This window comes from Rhinopithecus bieti, unplaced genomic scaffold (assembly GCF_001698545.2).
Source record: "Rhinopithecus bieti isolate Rb0 unplaced genomic scaffold, ASM169854v2 scaffold_28016, whole genome shotgun sequence".
NCBI lineage: Eukaryota > Metazoa > Chordata > Mammalia > Primates > Cercopithecidae > Rhinopithecus > Rhinopithecus bieti.
The window spans coordinates 1747203-1771314 of NW_016813202.1; the positions used below are offsets into that span (position 1 = coordinate 1747203).

Below are 24112 nucleotides of genomic sequence, written 5' to 3' on the forward strand. Positions count from 1 at the left end.
TAAAATTAATATTTTTAAATGTTCATTTCAATTTCTATGATGGGTAAGTGTTGACAAATACAACCTACATAAACCAAAGTGTTTTGGGGCCTTTAACAATTTTTAAGAGTATAAAGCATCCCTGAAAACAAAACATTTGAAAACTGCTGTCATATGGTTTAATCCTAGACTTTACACAACGGAAAATAAGAAACGATTGTCCAGCTCTTATTTACAAAGTGTTTCCCACTCATACCACCTCATCTATGACAATATTTCTATTAGGTAAGGTTTAATCCTATCGTTCCATATAATTAAAAAAAACCTTTTATTAAACTTAGCACGTTTCTTTTATTGAGAATGAGAAAATAGTTATAAGGTAATGCTACTCTGCGGCTAATTTTGTGGTCTAACAGAAGGAAGCATTATGGTTAACAAAAATTTAACTATATAGAGGATGAATTCTTTTAAAACAGTGCTGGCCACATACACTGCAAATCTGGCAAATTCATCATATAAACCCAATGAGTCTCCCCATTTTAAGACTGATACATTAGAGAAGTATGATATAGCACTGTACTTCCGCCCCTTCTTTAAAATCTTATTTTCGGCCAGGTGCAGTGGCTCACGCCTGTAATCTCAGCACTTTGGGAGGCCGAGGAGGGCGGATCACCTGAGGTTGGGAGTTTGAGACCAGCCTGACCAACATGGAGAAACCCCGTGTCTACTAAAAATACAAAATTAGCCAGGCATGGTGGCGCACACCTGTAATCCCAGCTACTTGGGAGGCGGAGGTTGTGGTGAGCGGAGATTGCACCATTGCATTCCAGTCTGGGTAACAAGAGCAAAACTCTGTCTCAAAATAAAAGAAAATAAAATAAATTTTTTTTCTCTTTACAATCCTGAGAGATAAAAAAAGGAAGGCAAGAGACTTAAGGCCTAGGAAAGCAATTTGCTGAACATCAGAGAGACCCCAAAACCAGACTGAGAACTGGTTTTTTTTTAGTTTGCCATCTTTTTATGAAAAGAAGGTACAGAAATTGAAATTAAGTATAAAGAATCAGTTAAAGGGAAGAGAGAAAAATAATTATTTTATAGTGAGAGAAACAAAATTGACTCATACGAAACTAGAAAGAGTTGGGAGAAAGGGATGGAAATTACAGAAAATAATAGTTTATCTTGTTTCAGAATAAGAAATAAGGCAACTCACTTTTTAAATCCAAAGTTTTTCCAGAGCTCATTGAGTTTGATCTGTAATCCCGGCTTGTTCTCGGCATTATGATGCTTTCTCTTCTGGATGCTTGCTGGCTTCTTGCTCAGCCCACTGGCTCTGGCAGGTCCGAGAGGTTTGATCTTGGTTGTAGAAAGAGAGTCTGCAGAAATGGACTTATATAGCCCAGGAACCTGAAGATTAAACATCCATTTTAAGACCATTCTGTTAAAGCAACTAACTTTAATTTCAAACTATTCTCATTTATTGAGACGGAGTGTCGCTCTGTCGCCCGGTCTGGAGTGCAGTGGCGCGATCTCAGCTCACTGCAACCTCCAATTCCCGGGTTCACGCCATTCTTTTGCCTCAGTCTCCTGAGTAGCTGGGACTACAGGCGCCTGCCACCATGCCCGGCTAATTTTTTTATATTTTTAGAAGAGATGGGGTTTCCCTGTGTTAGCCAGGATGGTCTTGATCTCCTGACCTCGTGATCCACCCACCTCGGCCTCCCAAAGTGCTGAGATTACAGGTGTGAGCCACCGTGACTGGTCAAACTATTCTTTATACGTAAGAACAAAATAACCCATAAGCAATGGTAAAAATGTGCTATTTATAAACGTCTATTACAGAAGTCATCATGAATTATTTTAACAGGTAACAGTAAACCTGGCATAAAATTTAAAAGTTCTCTTTTGTAAAGGAACAGAGAAAAAAATGAATCTCTCTCACTGCCTCCCTTTCCAGAGGCAATTGCTGCTCCCAGCTTCCTGTGCATCCAGACTCACGCGTGCACACACACACACACACATACACACAAACTGGCAGCATAATACACGCTGTTGTGCACTTCATTTTTCTCACTTAATGTATCTGGATTCCACTTAATGATGTATCTTAGAGATTTTTTTCAGTTCACAGGAAGTAGAATTTTATTTTGAGTAGGGTGCCTGTTCTTCCATTGTATATATATATATGCCATAACTTACTTAAACAAACCTCTATTGACATTTAGGTTGTTTCTACTAAGGGTTGATTTTTACCCTGTGGACAGAATGGAGACAATGAAGTTTTGTTATTGTTTCTCAGGATAGTAAGAATGAGGTATATTAAAAAAGGTTTACAATACGAATCTGGCAGTGTGTGTATAAAGAATGAAAAAGTTAAAGTTTCACACAGTAAAGATGAAATCCTTAAATATGTGTTGGTGATGGGGAGAAAAAAAGAAGACAAAGAAATAAACGTTAGAATTTGGAGAGGTATCAATGTTTGGTTGTTTTTCTCCAAATGCTGTAGAAGGATCAAACTGACAGTTATGAAGAAAAAGGACAACCTTAGGATTTTGAAACCAAGTGGCAGATAACATAATTTTATTTAATAGATAAAGAACATTCTGAGAAGAAATAGCGGTAAAAGGCGCGAGTTTGATTTTAGGTATTAAAGACGGGTATCAGGGAGAGCTCACCTGGAGGGTCACCAGAACAGAAGTGGTAGTTAAATCCCTGACAAGGCAAATCTCTGAGAATAATAATAATAATACGATGCTTTACTATCTAGACATAACTCCTTTTGGAAAAGTACTTTCTAGATCTCCAGTCATATCCATCATTGTAAATTATTCTGCATGTATCTTTCCAGACTTCTTAATATGATACCACAAACATGCAAATGTGCATATGAATATTTTAAAGTATTTAAACAAAACACCACTATACATATTGTTAATAACATATTTTTCCTTTTCACTAATAATGAATGTCTTTTCAAGTTAGTAGATATGACTGCAAAAGCCTTCTTGCTCAAAAATTTTAAAAAAATCTCATATTTACATATTTTATATTTGTATCTTTAATGTATTGGAATTTGCTATGGACTGAACGTTGTGTGCCCCCCACATTCATGTTGAAGTCCTAACACTTAACTCCTAATGTGATGGTGGGATTTTTGAGAGGTGATTAGATCATGAGAGTGGAGCCCTCAGGAATGAGATTACTGCCCTTATAAGAAGAGATACAAAAGAGATGTTCTCTCCCTCTACCATGTAAGGACACAGGAAGAAGGCATCTGTCTGCAAACGAGGAAGTGGGCTCTCACCAGACACCAAATCTGCTGGTGCCTAGACCTGGGACTTCCCAGCCTTTAGAACTGTGAGAAATAAATATTTATCATTTAAGCAAATCCAGTTTCTGGTATTCTGTTATAGCAACCCATATTGACTACGGTAGAATTTATATTTATATTGTGTGAGACGGACATCTTTTTCAAATGGATAAGCAGGGCCTGTGTTATAATTTTACAAAGTTTTTATGGTACTAGAAACATAATATATACTCATGGTAGAAAATACAAGAAAAGAACAGAAAAAAGTTCACCTATATTTCTACCACTAAGAGCTAAAACCAAAGATTATTTAATAATTCACTCCCTTATTGTTATTTAGATTATTTCCAATTTTTCACTATTATAACCAATGCAGTATTAAGTATTCTTATATTTAAATTCTCAGTGTTTCCTTAGGCTAAAGTTCTAGAATGCACTTACTGGTTTGAATTATTTGAACTCTTTCAAATTTTTTTCTAGAAATGGCAGACCAATACTTACCTTTTAAAATATGTGATTCTATACTCTCATAAAAAATGAGTATAATTAAAACATTTCTTGGAAATATGAAGAGGCAAGAAATGATTTTATTATTTTAATTTGCACTATTTGATTACTAATGAGGTTAAACATATGGTTAAACAAATGAGGTTAAACATCTATTAATCAACCATTGGTACTTTTCCTTTTGTGACCTGTTTATGACCTTTATCCATCTTTTAAGTTAGGAAACAGTGTTTTTATACTGATGAACAAGAACACTTAATACATAAAATATGCTTTAATTTGTGCTTAATATATAAAATATGCTTTACTATGTAGTAACACAAATATTTCTATATTTGGATTTAAAAAACCACGGGTACACAGTTTCTAGGCGGCCTTTTGGCAGTATGTATCAATGCTAAATCACACACGCCTTGGGACTATGTATCAATGCTAAATCATACATGCCTTGGGACCAGCCACACCACTCCATGGAATGAATCCTTACAAACTAATCAAGAATATGTCCTCAAATATTTATCCACAAGATCTTGGTTGCAGTATTATTTGCTAGAGCAAAACAATTTAGGGTGAATGACAAAAATAAGAGGATTGGCCAAACCCACACAACTGCATATTATAAAGTCATCACATTAATGACTAAAAGTACACGGAAAACGATCTTTCATACACTGCAAGAGAAAATAAGTTTCACAGCTTAAACACCTACAGTCAAGCATGAAGTTTTAAAGCAGACATTTTTATATAAATGAGAGACTACAGGTATTTCAACTTTTAATTCTGCTTGTATTTCTCATTTTATAGTTGTAAGCATACACTGCTTCTGAAATTAAAAAAAAATTAAATAAATATTTTACCTTGTTCCTTAGAGGTGTGTCTTTTGAGAAATGAGATAAACGTAGCTTGGAGGTCTGGTCACTTTGACTGTCAAGTAACTTAATATTGCAATCAGATTCCTTGAGTCCCCAGATCAAAAAATAAAATAAAATTATACTTTTACTATAGAATTTTTATGACAACAAACCAATATTCAACAAAATGGAAAATAAATAAGAACATGGGAGAGAGTTAATAAAAGAAAATGAATCTAATATGGAAAGGATGATGTTTGCCAATTTCATTGAAGAAGCTAGCAAGGTATTTCAGCTGGAGAGGTCAATTATATAAAATATCTATTTAAAATTAAAGTCTTTTATGAACTGCTAGAAGAGGATGTAAAAATGCTGAGTCAGATAAAACACGAGTCTCCTACTGTAAAAATGTTGAGTTACACATGTGTGGTTAACAGTTTTCATCTTACTAGCTAAAATAAGTTGAACAGGTGCAGCTCCATCCTTTCTTTTAATCAAGTAACATGTTTAACTTTAAAGAGAAAAAAAAGGTATCCACTTTAAAGTGGAGTTGTATTGTATTAAATGCACTTCATCTTTAGTGATGACTTTCAGACCTACCCTCTGCCCCCAATTTTCTATCAGATAAGACTTTTCTATAGACGGAGAGTTCTCTTGTAATCTGCATTCCCATGAAAGTCAAAAAAAAAAAGAGGACAATGAGACCAGGTGTGGAGGCTCATGCCTGTAATCCCAGTACTTTGAGAGGCCAAGGTGGGTGGGCAGACCACTTGAGGTCAGGAGTTCGAGACCAGTCTGGCCAACATGGTGAAATCCCGTCTCTACTAAAAATACAAAAATTAGCCGGGCGTGGTGGCACATGCCTGTTGTCCCAGCTACTTGGGAGGCTGAGGTGGTGAAAATCGCTGGAACTTGCGAGGTGGAGGTTGCAGTGAGCCGAGATCGTACCTCTGCAATCCAGCCTACGCAACAGAACAGACTCAAAAAAAAAACAAAAAACAAAGGGCAATAAAAAAACCCAATAGTGAAAAGCACCCCATTAACTTGTGTTATACCTTACAGAAACCCTAACATTCCTTGCTCATAGCTAACAGTACTGTGACTCTGGGCTAAATCATTTCCTGAAGATCACAAGGAAGGTCCTAAGATGACTTCAACCTCAAATACTGTCAAGGAACTCAACACAGAATCTATGAGTGTTGCTTTTCACAGTGAACTACCAACAGAAGGCTCTAATATTGGAGCATTTTCTTCTGAACTATAGGATCAAAACTGATATTCAAAATGATGCCCTAAGGGCATCACAGCTTTCTGAAACATTTCTGAATCAAAGAAAGATTATATCATTTTACATTAACTGTCAGCATCAAATTCTTTGAGAATTAACTATTTATTCTAATAAGAGTTTACTATATCTGGCAGCAAAAGAGATGACTTAATGAATGATTCCTAGTTTTGTTTAGTTTGTTAATTTTCGGGGGGGTGTGGCTAGGGGAGGAGGATTCATATTTCTATAACCATTAGTATATTAAAAAAGGTTAGCCCGGAAGACAAAATGAGGAATTCTATTAGTATGACCCGCCTACAGTGGGAGCTGATAAAGCTTCCCAGGAAAACCTGGCTAAACGCTTCCAAAGTAAATGAAACAGTAAGATGCATGCTGGAAATATAAAAAAGATAACCCCAAAGGAACTCAGCAGACTTAATACCCTTACAAATTAACGGTGATGTTTTTATGAAAGATGTTCAAGACAGCCAACGCTGTGGTACCCAAGTGGCAGTAAGAGAAGATGCAGTACGAAGTAGAAATGACAAAGACGAGATAAAGATGGAGGTTCATAGTAAAAGAAACACTCTTCTAGTCCAGTATGCACAGTACTCAGGATGGACCAACCGAAGGCAAAGTGAAAGAAAGGGAAAAGAAAAGCAGAAGCCTCCAAGGCGGCCAAGGGTATGGCTCGGCAGCCTCTTTAAAACGTAAGAAGGGCCGAGTGAAGTGGCTCACGCCTGTAATCGCAGTATTTTAGGAGGCTGAGGTGGGGGTGGATCACCTGAGGTCAGGAGTTCGAGTCCAGCCTGACCAATATGGTGAAACCCCATCTCTACCAAAAAAACAAAAATTAGCCAGGCGTGGTGGTGTACACCTGTAATCCCAAATATTCAGGAGGCTGAGACAGGAGAATCACTTGAACCCAGGAGGTGGAGGTTGCAGTGAGCCAAGACTGTGCCACTGTACTCCAGCCTGGGCAACACAGCGAGACTCTGTCGCAAAACAACAACAACAACAACAACAACAACAACAACAACAACAACAACAACCATAAGAAGGAAGTCTCTGAGCCCACTCTGGCTCAGGAGGCTACCCGATTTGGGGAAAAAAAATGTAAAAAAAGGCACAGGGGACAGATTTTGGGTTCAAATATATGAATACATTTCAGCTTTCTCCAAATGAAAACAACTTATTTACACATTTTAATTTGGCTTTTTTCTTCAATTTCAGTCCAGTAGATCTCTACTTTCCTTTGGGAACTTGAATAAAATATTTTCTTCTTTAATAAATAAAAGCTATACTGATTTATTAGATGCTGTTCAATATTTGGAATTATCAGGTATCAAAACTCTGTCAAATATTACCATGGCTATAATTGTTCCTGCAACTTGGTCGGTTATTATAGTTCATAAAGATAAAGAAGGAATGTTATATTGGTTAATCTGAGATATTTCAGGTTTAATAAAAGCTACTGCCAACATGTCATTTAAAAATGTATCACTGGATCTTACGAGCAGTACAGTCACTTACTGTGTAACGATGTTTCATTCAACAGCAGACCATGTATTCGGTGGTCTGCATATTTGGATTGCATATTCAGTATTTTCACTATAACTTTCTATGTATGATACACAAATACTTACCATTGTGTTATAGTTGCCTACAATGTTCAGTTCAGTAACGTGCTGTACAGGTTGTAGCCTCAGAGCAATAAGGCTTTAGCATCTAGCCTAGGTGTGTAGTAGGGTAGACCATCTAGGTTTGTGTACGTTCACTCTATGATGTTTGTACAACGACCAAATCAGATCACCTAACAATGCATGTCTCAGAACACATAGTTAAGTAACACACGACTGTACTTATTTGGAGTTTTGATTTTATGTCAGAATACAAGATACATTATATATTAATAGAAGAAAAAACTGGTTAGGATGCTTTTATTAATTTAAAACAGAATTACAAAATCACTTGTATTACTGTTTTGTCTTGTCATAAGGCGTTTAGCAGGAATAAGAAGAGTAAATGAAAATCCATTTCTGAGGTACTAAAACTTAAGATGGATACATTGCATGAACAGGGCCACTTCCTTATAAGGTCTCTGTCTTTTTTTTTTTCTTTTTCTTTTTTGAGACAGTCTGGCTCTGTCCCCCAGGCTGGAGTACAGTGGCTCAATCTCGGCTCACTGCAACCTCCGCCTCCCAGGTTCAAGCGATTATCCTGCCTCAGCCTCCCGAATAGCTGGGATCACAGGCGCCCATCACCATGCCTGCCTAATATTTCTGCATTTTCAGTAGAGACAGGATTTCACCATGCTGGCCAGGCTGGTCTCAAACTCCTGACCTCAAGTGATCCGCTCACCTCGGCCTCCTAAAGTGCTGGGATTACGGGCATGAGCCATCACACTTGGCCCCTTATAAGGTCTTAAATGTTATCTGAATTCAAGAGCATATTAAGGATTTAAACAAACTGATAATAATTTTTCATTTCACAGATTATCACTCTGCGTAGGCTTTAACTGTGGCACACCTTGAGATACCCACCAGTGGAACACACAGTGATTTAGGAAATACACAGTTAATTTACATGTATTGGAGTTTAAAATGTGAAAGATACGGAGAAGTCCTTCAAATGAATAAAATGTGAACTTTCTGCACAGTAGAATTGAGAATGAAAAAAATTAATATAGCTCGTCATTTACAAATAGGAAAAATTTCCTGAATGATTTGAGTAACAATCTATTTTTTCTTACATATAAATTTGAAAAGGAAGCCTTCAGGATTTGACTTACCTCTGAATCGGACTCCTTACTAGAGCACTGAGAAAGCTTGGATGCATTTGAACTCTGCAGTGAGAATTCTCCACTTTCCTGGGACTGTGAAGAACACGCCCCTTCTCGTAAGGGATGAGCCTCATCATCACTGGACTCCTCGCTCTTTAACTGAGACACGTCAGACATACTAATCTCAGGCAGGGAGGTGGGGGAATCGCTTTTTCTTCGGAATTGCTGCAATGCTGTGCTTGGAGAGGGGCTTGGCGTTCTTGAAAAATCTCCAAGACCTCCAGTCCAACTAAAACAACTTCTTAGCGTTCCCAAAGTGGGTGGTGAAATGGTCCTTGTGAATTTGCTGCTCTTAAAAGAGTGGGACTCTTCATCTGTAAACACTGTTGCCTTGTCTGGAATATGATCACTTGGAATATGATTATTGGGCATGTCATCACTTGCATTATGTGCTACATTTGTGTCAACCAGCCTCTTGCCTTCTTGGTCTCCATACTCTGATTCATGCAGATTGTTCTCTTTATCTGTGACGGAAGTTTCATCCAGAGGCTGGCTGCTCACTTTGTTTGACACACAGTCAATAGAATCTGGAGAACTGCAAAAAAACCTAACAGAAAAAAAGGAATAGAAACAGTAAGTGTAAGTATTTTAGAGTTTTCTCAAGGGGTGTCAAGATTCAAAATGGAATAATTAATTTCTTTTTGCAAAAAGTCTCATAAATACATAATTTCATAAAGGCATAACAAATCTTAAATTTTAGTCAAAATTCAAATTTTGATTATGCCAACATTCACACATTTAGAATTCTATTTATGCAATGAATTTTTAGACAGGACTTTCTCTTTTTTGAGACGGAGTCTCTCTCTGTCACCAGGCTAGAGTGCAGTGGCACGATCTCGGCTCACTGCAACCTCCGCCTCCCGAGTTCAAGTGATTCTCCTGCCTCAGCCTCCTGAGTAGCTGGGATTACAGGCTCACGCCACCACGCGGGCTAATTTTGCATTTTAGTAGAGACGGGTTTCTCCATGTCGGTCAGGCTGGTCTCAAACTCCCAATCTCAGGTGATCCACCCACCTCGGCCTCCCAAAGTGTTTGGATTACAGGCGTGAGCCACAGCGCCCGGTCTAGAGAGGACTTTCTAAAAGCAGTCTTCTATATACACATGTACTTGGAACTTCTGTACTTTATTTATGCCTCATCATCATATAGCTGTTCTTTCCCTAAACTTATGGACTCTCAAATAGAAGATAAACTCTTTGAGGGCAGGTACTTCCCACATCTTTGTATCTTCCACAGTACCTAGGATGGGGCTAAAAGACGGTCAAACATATGAACAGATGTAGAAATATGCAACCAAAAGGACAATTTACAGCTATTCTCTCATATTTTGTGGGAAGCAAAATTAAAGAAATTAGCTATTTACCCTTCATCTTAGCTTTGCTCCTAGCATTATACCATCTGGGAACTTGTAATAGCATACTAATCTAGCAGCATGTTATATACCCTATAAACTTCTACACTCTTTTAAATATACAGGTTAAGACTTTCTTTCAAATCAATCATTAAACTCTATATTACTAAAGAGGTATCACTTACTTAGCATAGCAGCTTTGAAAAGAAATTCCAATAAAATGAAAGATCAGTATTATTGAGGAGGCAAGGAGAGTTTTTAGGTTTAAAAAAAATCCTAGTGTACATGATCAGATAAAACATAAAACTTAAAGAGAATTTACCTCCTTAGTAAGCATTAGCTCAAATCCAAGATAATGAACAGAATATTTACTGAATGCTAGAGAGTAAAAATCTTTTCTATCCTTTCACCAAATCCCTAGATTAGTTGTATGGGGAGGGGGCAGGAAGCAGTACATGGAAGAAAAGCTCTTACTAGGCTTTGCAGTAACAGAAAACATGAACTCCTAGACACGACTGCAAATTCATTTTTAAATCAACAGTAATTCCTGTGATGCCCAACTATTCTTCCACATATCATTTCCCAGGTAAAGAGAAGTGATAGTGACAATGCCAGGGTTATAAAATTAATTGGCTAGCAACAAACAGAATTAAAACTCAGAACCTTCCTCCCAACTGGCCTATACTGTTACTTAATTGACTTGTATTTCCAGATCTCGAAAGATAAAACGGGCATGTTTCTGTGATAACTACCTACAAAATAAAAATAATAAAGACTTAAAACAGGCTTCCAAAATGCAGGCAACTTGGTGACAACGTTTTACATGCTTGATATCTCCTTTTAGTTGCATTCTATTAAAAAGAGAGGAGTGGTAATGCTTGCATATATGGTAATGACTAGGCACTATGCCAGGTGCTTGATACGCAGAGTTTCTATTTACCTTCACAACAGACTTATGTATATAATCATCCATTTTTTATGAAGAAATAGGCTCAGGGAGGTGAACAGTGTGTGAAAGATGACTCAACTAAAAAGATGACAGAGTGAGAATTCAAATCCAGGCCTACTGGATTGTATGCTGCTTCCAATCCATTGTATCAACTGTGACTAGGAATTTTCCTACCACCAGTACTAACTATACAACCTTGAGAACGCTTAACCTTTCAGAGCCTCAGTCTCTGAACCCCAAATAGTGAAGAGAGCATCAATCCTGTGTATCTCATAATATTTTTGTGAGAAATAGAAAAACATGTAAAATTACTTTGAAAATTAACTTTGAAAACTAATTTAATAATATCCAGTTAATTAAAAAAAAATTTTTTTTTGAGATGGAGTCTCGCTCTGTCACCCAGGCTGGAGTGCAGGGGTGCGACCTCAACTCTCTGCAACCTCCTCCTCCTGGGTTCAAGCAATTCTCCTGCCTCAGCCCCCAGAGAAACTGGGATTACAGGTGCCTGCCACTACGCCCAGCTAATTTTTGTATACTTAGTAGAGATGGGGTTTCACTATGTTGGCCAGGCTGGTCTCAAACTCCTGACCTCAGGTGATCTATCCTCCTTGTCCTTCCAAAGTGCTGAGATTATAGGTGTGAGCCTAGTCCTATCTAGTCATTATTAAATGTTGCTATACAACGTAAGCCATAAAATGATACATCAAAGACTGACTTACTCCTGATAATTATTTCTCACAGAAAGCTGATAGAGAAAAAAATTGTTTCTCTAGGTATCTCTTAATGCACCCTCTGAACAAGTTGCTAGTGAAACATCTAAACTACATAAAGCAGCCATGTACAGTCTCAAACTAGAAGATTTCCTTACGTTTCTACAATGACTAAATAGGCAAGCCCTGTAGAGACACACAAACATTCTCATTTGTTGTCTCCAAAGAAGAGCTCAACGTGAAGCAGCAGCACAGGGAAACTCTACTCTCACCCCAGCGGAAAAACAAAACCAAGCTAGAAAAATTGTTCCAAGTGAGAGAAGTCAACTTTCTAGAAGTTTTTAATTAGTGTGTTTTGCTTTTTTTTTCTTTTGAGACGAAGTCTTGCTCTGTTGCCCAGGCTGGAGCACAGTGGTGTGATTTTGGCTCACTGCAACCTCTGCCTCCCGGGTTCAAGCAATTCTCCTGCCTCAGCCTCCCAAATAGCTGGACTACAGGCGCCCGCCACCACGCCTGGCTAATTTTTTGTATTTTTAGTAGAGACGGGGTTTTACCATGTTAGCCAGGATGGTCTCGATCTCCTGACCTCATGATCCGCCCACCTCGGCCTCCCAAAGTGCTGGAATTACAGGTGTGAGCCACTGTGGCTGGCCCAATCAGTTGCATATTATCTAGAATACTTTTCCATTTTTGTGGCCAATTTTTCATCATTCCACTATTAACAAGCACCTTTAATGAGGGTGAGTAGCAAAAGATTCAAAACCACTATTTAATCATATTGTATTGCAACTATTTCCTTGAGAAGACTCCATGGGAGAAGGGTTTGAAACATCACCTGAGGTGAGACTAAGAAACTACCAGTGGTTCATTCCTTCATGCTCATCTCCCATCATCATGGTTAGACAGAGCTGACTGCTGCCTGATCTATGAAACTTGAAAAGCAGGGCAGGGTGTGGTGACTCATACCTGTAATCTCAGCACTTTGTGAGGCTGAGGTGTGTGGACCACTTGAGGTCAGGAGTTCAAGATCAGCCTGGCCAAAATGGTGAAACCCTGTTTCTTCTAAAAACATAAAAATTGGCTGGGCGTGGTGGCGGGTGCCTGCAGTCCCAGCTACTCAGGAGGCTGAGTCAGGATAATTGCTTGAACTTGGGAGGTGGAGGTTGCAGTGAACCGAGATGGCGCCACTGTACTCCAGCCTGAGCGACAAGAGTGGAATTCCATCTCAAATAAAAATAAAAATAAAAAATAAAAAACGTGAAAAACAAAGACTACTCATTCGAAGTCTTCTAGTGGAATACAGCAGCCGGTAACTTTTCTCTCTTAGTGTTACTCTATCATGCCTAGATCACTTCTGACATTTATATTTCCTTTTTCATGTTGTGGCACCACCATCTAAAGTCAACATAATAAGAGTTACTTACTATATGTTTATCATCTACCTGTAAGGCACTGCCTTAGGTGCACTGCTGATAGTAACTCATTTACTCCTCTCATTGGTCCTAAGGCTGTCATAATTGTTAGCCCCCATTTTTAAAAGGAGAAAACTGAAGTGCCCAGAAGTTAACTTGTCAAGTCACACATCTTATAATGAACACAACAGGATTCAAATCCAGGGAGCCTGACTCCAGGTTCTAAATTCCTAATCCACAAATTAAACTGACTCTTCACAATCTCATGATTGCTCCCAGGGACTACGGCAACAGTCCACCTGATCCCTCTTGAACCCACTCTTCACAGGCACTCAGAATGGCTGACCTAAAACAGAGATCAAATCATACACCACCTCCCCTGACTAAAACCCTCTCAAAATTTCTTTTCTTTTCTTTTTTTTTTTTTTTCTGGAGACAGAGTCTTGCTCTGTCTTACCCAGGGTGAATTGCAGTGGTGTGATGGTTCACTGCAACCTCCTCCCGGGTTCAAGCAATTCTCGTGTCTCAGCCTCCCAAGTAGCTGGGACTACAGGTGCACACCACCACATCCAGCTAATTTTTGTACTTTTAGTAAGGACAGGGTTTCACCATTTCGTCAGGATAGTCTCAAACTCCACCTACCTCGGCCTCCCAAAGTGCTGGGATTATAGGCGTGAGCCATCATGCCCGGGGACCCTCTCAATGTTTCTATCGCCTCTAAAGACCTAAAGTTCCCACGTTGGGATACAAGCCTTCAGTGAATGGTCTCCTGCCTATTTCTGCTCCCCTCACCACCCACCTTTCCCCAGTTTGAATTCTGGCAGAGGTCATCACAGCACTGATGGACAGCAAGGAGTTGTCCTGGGCCCCATGCTGTTCCCCATCTTTACACCTTTCCTCAAGCTGTCTGACTCTACTGGGAAGGCACTTGGCACTGGTCTTTGCCTGTTTCACCTGTCATTTAAACCTAGGCAGGGACACCCAACACTCATCCCTTCCCTCTCACCCTTTCCAACCACTGCCCCAGCATTAGATGCCCCCTGAATGCCCTCAAAACACTGTATTCATGCCTTTATCTCTGTACTCACCATACTGTATGGAAAGATTTTGTTTATGTATTTATTTTCCAACTGAACTACAACCTTCTGGAAAACAAAAACTGTCTTTCTCATTTGTGAACTATGGCACCTGGCATGGTATCAGATTCTCACTTAATATTACAGCTCCAGTCATCTACATTAGAATATATCTCTGAAAACACTTTGCAAAATTGTATTAAGCCCTCAAAGAAACAAAAAAAGTAGGAAAAAAAAGGGGGGAAGGGAACTCTCCAAAAAACAGAAGTCTGTAATGCAAAATTAATAACAGGGACTACAATCCTCTTTTATTCTGATTCTGTACAGAGAGATTACAAAAGTACTAGAAGTTAAAGGGGTTTATGTCAGAACTAAGACAATACATGATAAAACTATAATCAGATTAAGGCGGGTTCTATATCTGCTTCCCTCTAGACTCAATGTTTATTCAAGGCTCATCATCACTGGTCACTACAGAAATGCAAATCAAAACCACAATGAGATACCACCATCTCGTTCAACGCCAGGGAGACCATATCAATCATGATATAGAAGGTCAGTTGAATTGTACTACAACGCGATGCTGACGCTTTGATTTGGTAGTGAGATGTGGTTAAAAGAGTTAAAGCTTTGTACAGCTGTTGTGGGAGTTGGTACGATTAGTAAACTATCAAAGACAGCTGTGCAACTCCTTAAAGGATCAGAACTGAATACCATTACCCAGCAATCACATACTGGCATATTATCCCAAAGGATGATAAATCATGCTACATATAGAGAAGGACCGACATTGGTTGTGTATGTTAATGCATCACTCATGTCAAGTGTAACAAAAGACTTGGAAACCAACCCAAATGCACCTTATCGGATGTGATAGATGCTGATTCGGTTCAGGTGAGTGGCTGAGTTGGATATACAGAAAATGGCAATATACACCATGGAATATATTCAGTGCATAAAACTAAGATGAGTCACGTACATTCAGGACGGTGGATGAAGCTGGAAACCATCTTCTTAGCGCAATATTGACTCACAGGAACAGAAAACCGAAACACTGCATGTCGAGGCTTTATAAAGAGTGGAGAGGATTGAAGACAGGAGGAACACTGATGGACACAGGTGGAGGAGAATCATCAACACCCGGCCTCGGGGGGATCGAGCTAACATTGGGAGAAATACCTAATGTAGGTGACGAGTTGATGGGTGCAGCCAACCACCATGGCACGTGTATACCTATGCAACCAAACTGCACGTTCTGCACATGTACCCCAGAACTTAACGCATAATAAATTAATTTTAAAAAAAGACAAAATAAATACCAACAGAATACATAATACAACAGACAATCAACATTCTGGAGACGTAACTATACCTGCTTCTGGTCCCTGGAACCACAACTACACCACTTTCTTCATTTTCCTTTGTAAAATGTTGCAAATTTATTTCTCGTCCTAGGTGGAGTGCTTACGCCCTTTTTGTTAGCAGGTCCATTTACCAGGTCAGGAACAAACACTTCAGAAGAGCTCGATGATTTATTGCCTTCACAGCTATTTCTCTTAGTCTTCTTTGTAAATGAAAGAGAATACTGACTCAACAGGTCATCTTCTGACAACTCTTCTAAATAAAAACAAAATTATCTATAAATCTTTGTTTCACATGTACTTAGAGATTTGGCCTTAACTTCAGTCTACATCACATTGTCCTAAAAATAAGGACTTATTTTTTTTTTAAAAAACCATGCCTCATAAAAGAAAACATAAGGATAAGGATGATTCAAAAAAATTCCCTTAGCTCCGTTTTATAATTTCACACATTAGTTTAAGGTTTAATATCAGCTGTTTATACAATTTCATGTTAAAATTACCCAAATCAAAATTTCAGAGCATAATCAATCCTGTGTGGCGATGTATTCATTATACTAAGGGTCTAATTTTGAATATAAAAAATTCTCCAGGAAAATTTATATGTAAATATATGGTTAATGATCAATCGTTAAAATGTTCCAATAAAACCAGCAGCTATTGATACATACGGTTTATGTGTTCTGGGTTTTGATGTATATTGTGACTGTCAAATAGTCCTAAGTAATTTGTGCTGTAGCTCTGATCCTCATTACTTCACTATGAGGCCCAAGAAGATTGCTGTATGTCAAATATATTCTGTGGTACTAAAATAAATCATAAGACTAAATAATAACAAAAGTTTAAAGTCTGAGATAGGTAAGTACATAGAGTCAGCACTAAGGTTCTTTGAATGACTGACTGATTCTGAGTCTGTATAGCTTCTCCACAAAGGTGTAAGTGCACACTACCGTAATCTTTGTGAAGTTGGTAAGACAGGTTAGGGCTACCAAAATACCAGAAACAAGATGTCTCATATTTTTAAGGCACAGATTTTTAAAAAGCTGTATCAGCAAATTAGATGTTGACTCCTGGCAAAAGTGAAATCTGTTTATTATGCAGGGAATTGTGAGTCCTTGCCGAAGAAGAAAAACAAGCGTTCCAGGCTCCCCAGCAAGGCTTTCAGAAGCCACACCAGATTAACCTCATTTTTTTTTTTTTTCAAGAAGGTTATTAGCATAGCTGTTTGGGGACTCCGTAAGTTAAGCATGTTTTGAATTTGGCAAGACACTTGAGTGTCTCTCGCATCATCCTAGCAGACGATGCAAAGCGATATCTACTGTATGTTAGTTATGGGGATTTGCAGCAAGTTGCGCAGGCCTAGAAGACTACTACTGGCGACTGTTAGTCAAAAGGAAGTCTGTCTCCTATACTCCAGATTTCTGTACTTGCTCTGATTCAGTTAAACATTAGAAAAGCAGACATACTGCAACCAAAACTTTTAGACTCATCAATTTCCAGATGACATAGATAATACCCATTTGTTAGAAAATACAAAGGTTCAAACAAAAAAAAATCAACAGGCAGAACAATGAACTAAAATGAATTAAGATTATTGTAAGAGGAATGAGTTAACCCACATTTAAGTTTAAAATGTAACTAGACCTGGCTTAACAGCAAATGGCAAATATCAATTATCAACTCAGCAAATTCCAGCAAAATGCCAGATTGCAAGAATGTGAATGCAATCTTAGTTTGCAATAATACAAGCACAGGACTGAAATAGTGCCACAATTCTAAATATTTATTCTGTGGTAAGCAGACCACATTTCAATAATCATACTCACTTTAACACTTATGCTATTATTAACAACCTGTATTATATCTTGAATGTCCAAGGAACATAACAGCCTGGAAGAGAAATTTAGGAGTGTCACAATGGCTATCTTTAAATCATCTGAGGGGCTGGTACATAAAATAGGAATTAAACTTGCTCTAGTTCTTTTGTTTTGTCTCTGTGTTTGTGAGTGTAGAGAGGGGATAAAACCTATTGATAAGCTGTAGTTATAAAAGAGTAGACTTAGTCTGACATAAAGAACGTGTAAACTTGCTGATAGTGAGCTATCTACATAAAAGGGACAGCATATCTTGATCGTAGCAGAAGAAAATGAAAGAACATGTACAGGTCAGGAGCAGTGGCTCACACCCATATTCCCAGCACTTTGGGAGCTCGAGGCAGGTGGATCATGATGTCAGGAGTTCAAGACCAGCCTGGCCAACATGGTGAAACCCCATCTCTACTAAAAATACAAAAATTAGCCAGGTGTGGTGGTGGACGCTTGTATCCCAGCTACTCGGGAGGCTGAGGTAGAGAATTCCTTGAACCCAGGAGGTGGAGGCTGCAGTGAGCCGAGAACACGCCACTGCACTCCAGCCTGGGTGACATAGGCCACACTCTGTCTCAAAAAAAAAAAAAAAAAGAAAGAACGAACGAACATGTATGTTCAGTGTACTTCTTCTATAACAAGTATATATTATATAACATACACAAAAACCTTTTATTTCATATGAAGAAACAAAGGTTCAGAGATAATTATCATGAAAATCATTTAGGTTCATAAGGAATCAGGATATTTCAGCTGAATATGTATCATCTATACCTAAATTTGAAAAATAAAAGCATGAACTAAAATCTGCAAGTCTTTAATTGTTGCTATTTCATTCACTGATGTAGATGTCTGAGGGAAGGAAGTTAAGAGAGAAGGAAGCAATTATAATCATTCTTTCCATGTTAAACATCCTCTATGGTGAAAATATTCCCATGTTTCCCCAATACCTAGTATATTACTCTCAGCACTTCTGTTCAATATTGTACTAGAGACTCTAGTTTCCTTTCCCCATTTAATTGTCTTGGCACATCTGTTCAAAATCAGCTGACCACATATATGTGGATCTTTTTCTGAACTCTGTTATTCTGCACCAAAGCTCTCCTTACCTATCTTTACATCAGACACACTGTTACATCACACACTGTGGTTTATAGGAAATCCTGAAGTCAGGCAGTTCAAAAGAAAACAAGCTTAGATTCTTATACTAAGAAAAATAAATAAAAGGTATCTAAACTGGAAAAGGAGAAGCAAGATTGTCTTTATTCACAGGAGACATAGTCATTTATATAGAAAATCCTGTATATTCCACAAAAGAGATACTAGAACTAATACGTGATGTGAGCAAGTTTGCAAATATATGATTAATGTACAAAAATCAACGGTATTTTTATAAACCATCAATTAACAACTAGAAAACAAAACTGAAAACACTATCTACAGCAGCATCAAAAATCTGATATATAAAGATAAATTTGACAACAGATATGTTAAGATCTGTACAATGAAAACTACAAAGCATTAAAGACTTAAATGAATGAATCAGAAAACTCAGTATTGTTAAAATGTCAACTTTCTCCAAATTGATGTATGGATTCAACTAAATCACAATAGACTTTTTATTTTTATTTTTTATCTGTTTTGAGACAGTGTCTTGTTCTGTCACTCAGGCTGGGGCACAGTGATGTGACCATGGCTCACTGCAGCCTCAAACTCCGAGGCTCAGGTGATCCTCCCACCTCAGCCTCCTGAATAGACGGGACTACAGATACGCATCACCATATTCGGCTAACTTTTTAAAAATTTCTTTTGTTTTTATTTTTTGTTTTACGATAATGTATTCTGAACTAGTAAGACCCTTTGAGCAGGGAAGCTGCAGCTTTGGAGAATAACCAGCTGACAGCTTTCTTAATTTCCTCTGCCTTCCAGGTTCAAGTGATTCCCCTGTCTCAGCCTCACAAGTAGCTGGGATTACAGATGGGTGCCACCATGCCCGGCTAATTTTTTGTATTTTTAGTAGCGATGAGGTTTTGCCATGTTGGCCAGGCTGGTCTTGGAGCACCTGATCTCAAGTGATCTGCCTGCCTCGGCCTCCCCAAGTGCTGGGATTATAGGTGTGAGCCACTGCACCGGTCCTAAAATTTTTTTTTGTAGAGACAGGGTCTCACTATGTTGCCAAGCCTGGTCTTGAACTCCCAGGCTCAAGCAATCCACCTGCCTCGGCCTCCCAAAACATTGCAGTTAAGTAGGTGCAAACCACTATGCCTGGCCTTTTTTTTATAGAAATTAAAAAGCTAAATTCTAAAACGTACATGAAAATGTGAAAAACACAGAATGGCCAAAACAACTTTTCAAAAGAAAACAAACTTAAGAGACTGACGCTGTCCCACTTCAAGATTTCCTATAAAGCTACAGTAATCAAAAGTTTGTCTGATGTAAAGATAGGTATGGAGAGCAATGGTGCAGAATAACAGAGTTCAGAAAAAGATCCGCATGTATGTGGTCAGCTGATTTTAAACAGATGTGCCAAGACAATTAAATGGGGAAAGGAAAACTTTTTAACAAAGGGTGCTGGAACAATTGGACAGCCATATACACAAGGTGAAAAAAAGCCATAATCCTTACATCACATCATATTAAAAAAAAAAACGAACTCAAAATGGCTCACAGGCTAAAACTGTAAAATGTAAGAGCTAAAACTAATGATGATGCTTGGCTGTGTCCCCACCCAAATCTCATCTTGAATTGTATCTCCCATAATTCCTATGTGTTGTGGGAGGGACCTGGTGGGAGGTAACTGAATCATAGTGGCTGTTTCCCCCATACTGTTCTCATGGTGGTGAATAAGTCTCATGAGATCTGATCGTTTTATGAGGGGAAACCCCTTTCACTGGGCTCTCACTCTTCTCGTTTGCCACTATGTAAGACGTGTCTTTCACCTTCCACCATAATTGTGAGGCCTCCCCAGTCATATGGAACTGTGCGTCCATTAAACTTCTTTCTTTTGTAAATTGCCCAGTCTCGGGTATGTCTTTATCAGCAGCGTGAAAATGGACTAACACAACCATAAAACGTCTAGAAGAAAACAGGAGAAAATCTTCACGACTTTGCATTGGGCAATAATTTCTTAAATATGACCCATATTCACCAGCATTTTGCAAAACTGAAATAAATACGTACCACTTCTTGGTCTTTTCACAATGGATGATTTCCTCGGGAGATTTAACCCTTTAGTACTAATCACTCGTTCCACTCCCACAGTACTTGGATTTTCCTTCAATCGTGGGGCATCTGAAACAATACCCGACTCTGGTCTGGGAGAATAATTCCTATGCCAAATGCTGCTAACATTAGCTGACTTTTGACATGTTTTGTCATCCCAACTACGACTTCTTGAATGGGCAGGCTAGAAAAGGAAAAGGAAAAAGGTTATTTGCAGAAAGAAAATAATCAATTTATTTCATTCTGTATCAACATAAATTATAAATAAACATCTTAAGTTACCCTTAAAAAGAACAGCTGTTGATGAAACAGCCGTCCTTGAATAACATTTCCTACTTTGCTGGTCCTATACTTTTCCATTAAATGTTTCTTATCTTCCTAGGCCTGTTTTTCTTCTGAAGAGAGTCAAGCAACTTTGTTAGCTCATTAAAAAAAAAAAAAAAAAAAAAAAAAAAAAAAGGGGGGGAAGGGGAAAAAAAAAAAAATAAAAAAAAAAATCAAGAGCGAGAGCAGGTGTAGAAAAAAAAATTAAAAGCAAACAAATAAATAAAAATCTTCCTAATACAAATGGTGCAAGAAATAAGACTGTAACTGAAGAAATGTGGTCAGGAAAAAGGTGTCTTTAAAATGGAAAGCAGCCAGGCACGGTGGCTCATGCCTACAATCCCTTCATTTTGGGAGGCCGAGGCAGGCAGATCACTTGAGGTCGGGAGCTCAAGACCAGCCTGGCCAACACGGTGAAACCCCGCCACTACTAAAAGTACAAAAACTAGCCAGGTGTGGTGGCATGCACCTGTAATCCCAGCTACTTGGGAGGCTAAGGCAGGAGAATCACTTGAACCCAGATGGCGGAGGTTGCAGTGAGCCGACAGGGAGACTCCGTTTCAAAAAAAAAAAAAGTTACTCACAATTACTACATATTTTGGAAGACAAGGATCTAAGAGGATGTCAAAGATATTCTAATAGAGAAGGACAGCCAAAGGGAAAAAATTAGCAGATACAAAAAACTATCATTACAATCCCACCTGACAGAAATCCCACATGAACTCAGAATCTAATCTAAGCCTTTCACTTAAAGAAAGGGAAAAATAAAAATAAATAAAACAGATGACATTATTCAGAACACCCTTTGAGAATTAATAAGGAAGGTAATTTAACTGAGGGAATGAATGTAAAAAAATAGCTTTATCAGTATGGCTCACGGCATTAGATCCCACTGATGGTTTTACTAAATAAAAGAGAAATAGACAAGTAGAAAACCAGACTGGGAAAAATAAATTTTAGATTAAAAAAAATTCATTTGGTGTACAATTATGGTTCCTACAGAAATTTCTCTGAGAAGGATAAAAATCTGACAGGGATTTGAGCTAATGAAGGATGGCCATCTTAGCGTTCCATAACATTGCCATTGGTAATGGGACATACTCAACACAGCCAACTATTTTTGAGTTTGTGAGACAAAGGAAAAGCTTAAGAATCATTCTTAATGAAATTACAGGCTGGGTGTGGTGGCTCACACTTGTAATCCTAGCACTCTGGGAGGCCGAGGTGGGCGGATCACCTGACGTCAGTTCAAGACCAGCCTGGCTAATATGGTGAAACCCCATCTCTACTAAAAATACAAAAATCAGTCGGGCGTGTTGGCACATGCTTGTAATTCTAGCTACTTGGGAGCCTGAGGCAGGAGAATCACTTGAAACTCAGAGGCAGAGGTTGCAGTGAGCTAAAATCATGCCACTGTGCTCCAGCCTGGGTGACAGAGCGAGATTCCAACTCAAAATAAAAAAAAAAAATTATAATGCTGTGGCCAGGTGTGGTGGCTCCACATGTGTGACCTCAGCAGTTTTGGAGGCCAAGGCAGAATGACTGCTTCAGGCCAGGAGTTCAAGACTAGCCTGGGCAACATAGCGAGACCCCACAGATACACACACAAAATCAGCCAGGCATAGTGGCATGTGCCTGCAGTTCCAGTTACTCAGGAGGTTTGATGCCAGTTACTGAAAATCGCTTGAGCCCAGGACCTCTGATGGTGCCACTGTACTCCAGCCTGGAGGACAGAGAAAGAGACCCTGCCTCAAATAAAAAAAAAGAAAGAAAGAAATGATAAATACTATCAATAGTTCAGATGTGTAAAGATAGGGCTTTTCAGTCTCCTTCTTTCCATAATCATTCCTCAAAACAATAAGAATAAGAAACACAAATTTCATCTGCAATAAAATTAGGAGATAATCTGTAACGTCTAAACCACAGTGAAGAGAGAATATAGATGGAAGAAATTAAAAGACTTTGTTGGCAGAAGAGAATATCAAAGAGAAGCCAATTCCATCTACAGAAACCTGGAGAAAGGCTTGAGAATTAAAGCCTGGGAATTACAGAAGCCCCTGGTGGGGGGATAACTCACTAAAGAGAGGATTATTTGACCCCTTGTCCCCATCTCCAACCTGACCACACAGTCAAGTCAACAAACATCTACCTGCCTTCAGAACTAGAACAATTGAAACCCACAAAGAGTAACAGACGTAGCAGGCATTTCTGAAGGTAGAGAGATTCATTTGTCTGAAAACAGAGATGAAACAAAAGGCTAAATATTGAATGGCAAGGAACCATGCATGCTACCCCTTCCTGGCCTGTCCCAACTCACTTTCCCTATCCTGCTCTCAAAATACAGCCAGCTGAAGTTTAGACACCCTTGGCAGACATCTCTTTTTGGAAAAATGTAACTGTGCAGAGAACATTCCAACATTGGAGAATTCACAAAGCAAATCTAATGTGTCACCAACCACATCACACGAGAATGAGGTCCAACATCAGGAGCCCCACTCACTCCCACAGCGCCCCCCAGGAGCTTTTCGGGGCCCCTTCAAATATGGCGGCACAGAAGTTTCCACCATGAGGGAGGAAATATCAACACAGGAGAAAAGGACACAGCAGTTACAGAGTGGAAGAAAACTCAAAAAATTATCATATTCTGAGAGAGAAAGATAAGAGATGACATCCAAATCTTCAAAAAAAAGTACAATTAGAGTCCCTAGATATAAAAACATGATAGAAGTAAACAATTCAACAGAATTTCCTGCACTGATAGAACAGCTCTGTGTTGTCCAGTGTTAGCCACTAAGCACTTGAAAGGTGGCTACTCTAACTGAAGAACTAAAATAGAAATTTTATTTAAACAAATGTAAATAGCCACACATGGCCAGTGGCTACCATATTAGACGGGGCAATGTGAGAAAACAGGGAAATGGCAACCTGAGTGGAAGGTTTACATAAGTGAAGTTGATAAAGTTCATTTTTAGTGTTGTTATGGATTTGTGCTCTCTTGGTAGGCCTGGCTTATTTCCGCTTACAATGGATCACCAGTTTGTTAGGGGTCATCTTTTCTAGGCTTACTTTTTTTCTCAAGATCTGGTTCC

General features: G+C 38.7%; 1 protein-coding gene across 1 annotated transcript in view; it reads right to left on the reverse strand.

Annotated features, from left to right (window-relative positions):
• The window catches only part of EXO1 (exonuclease 1), a 42493-nt gene that overhangs the window by 3136 nt on the left and 15245 nt on the right, over positions 1 to 24112 (reverse strand). Inside the window, 6 exon segments of the mRNA XM_017847796.1 lie at positions 1190 to 1383; positions 4651 to 4749; positions 8703 to 9300; positions 15624 to 15677; positions 15679 to 15868; positions 20658 to 20883. Of these exon segments, the coding sequence (XP_017703285.1) occupies positions 1190 to 1383; positions 4651 to 4749; positions 8703 to 9300; positions 15624 to 15677; positions 15679 to 15868; positions 20658 to 20883 (1361 nt within the window).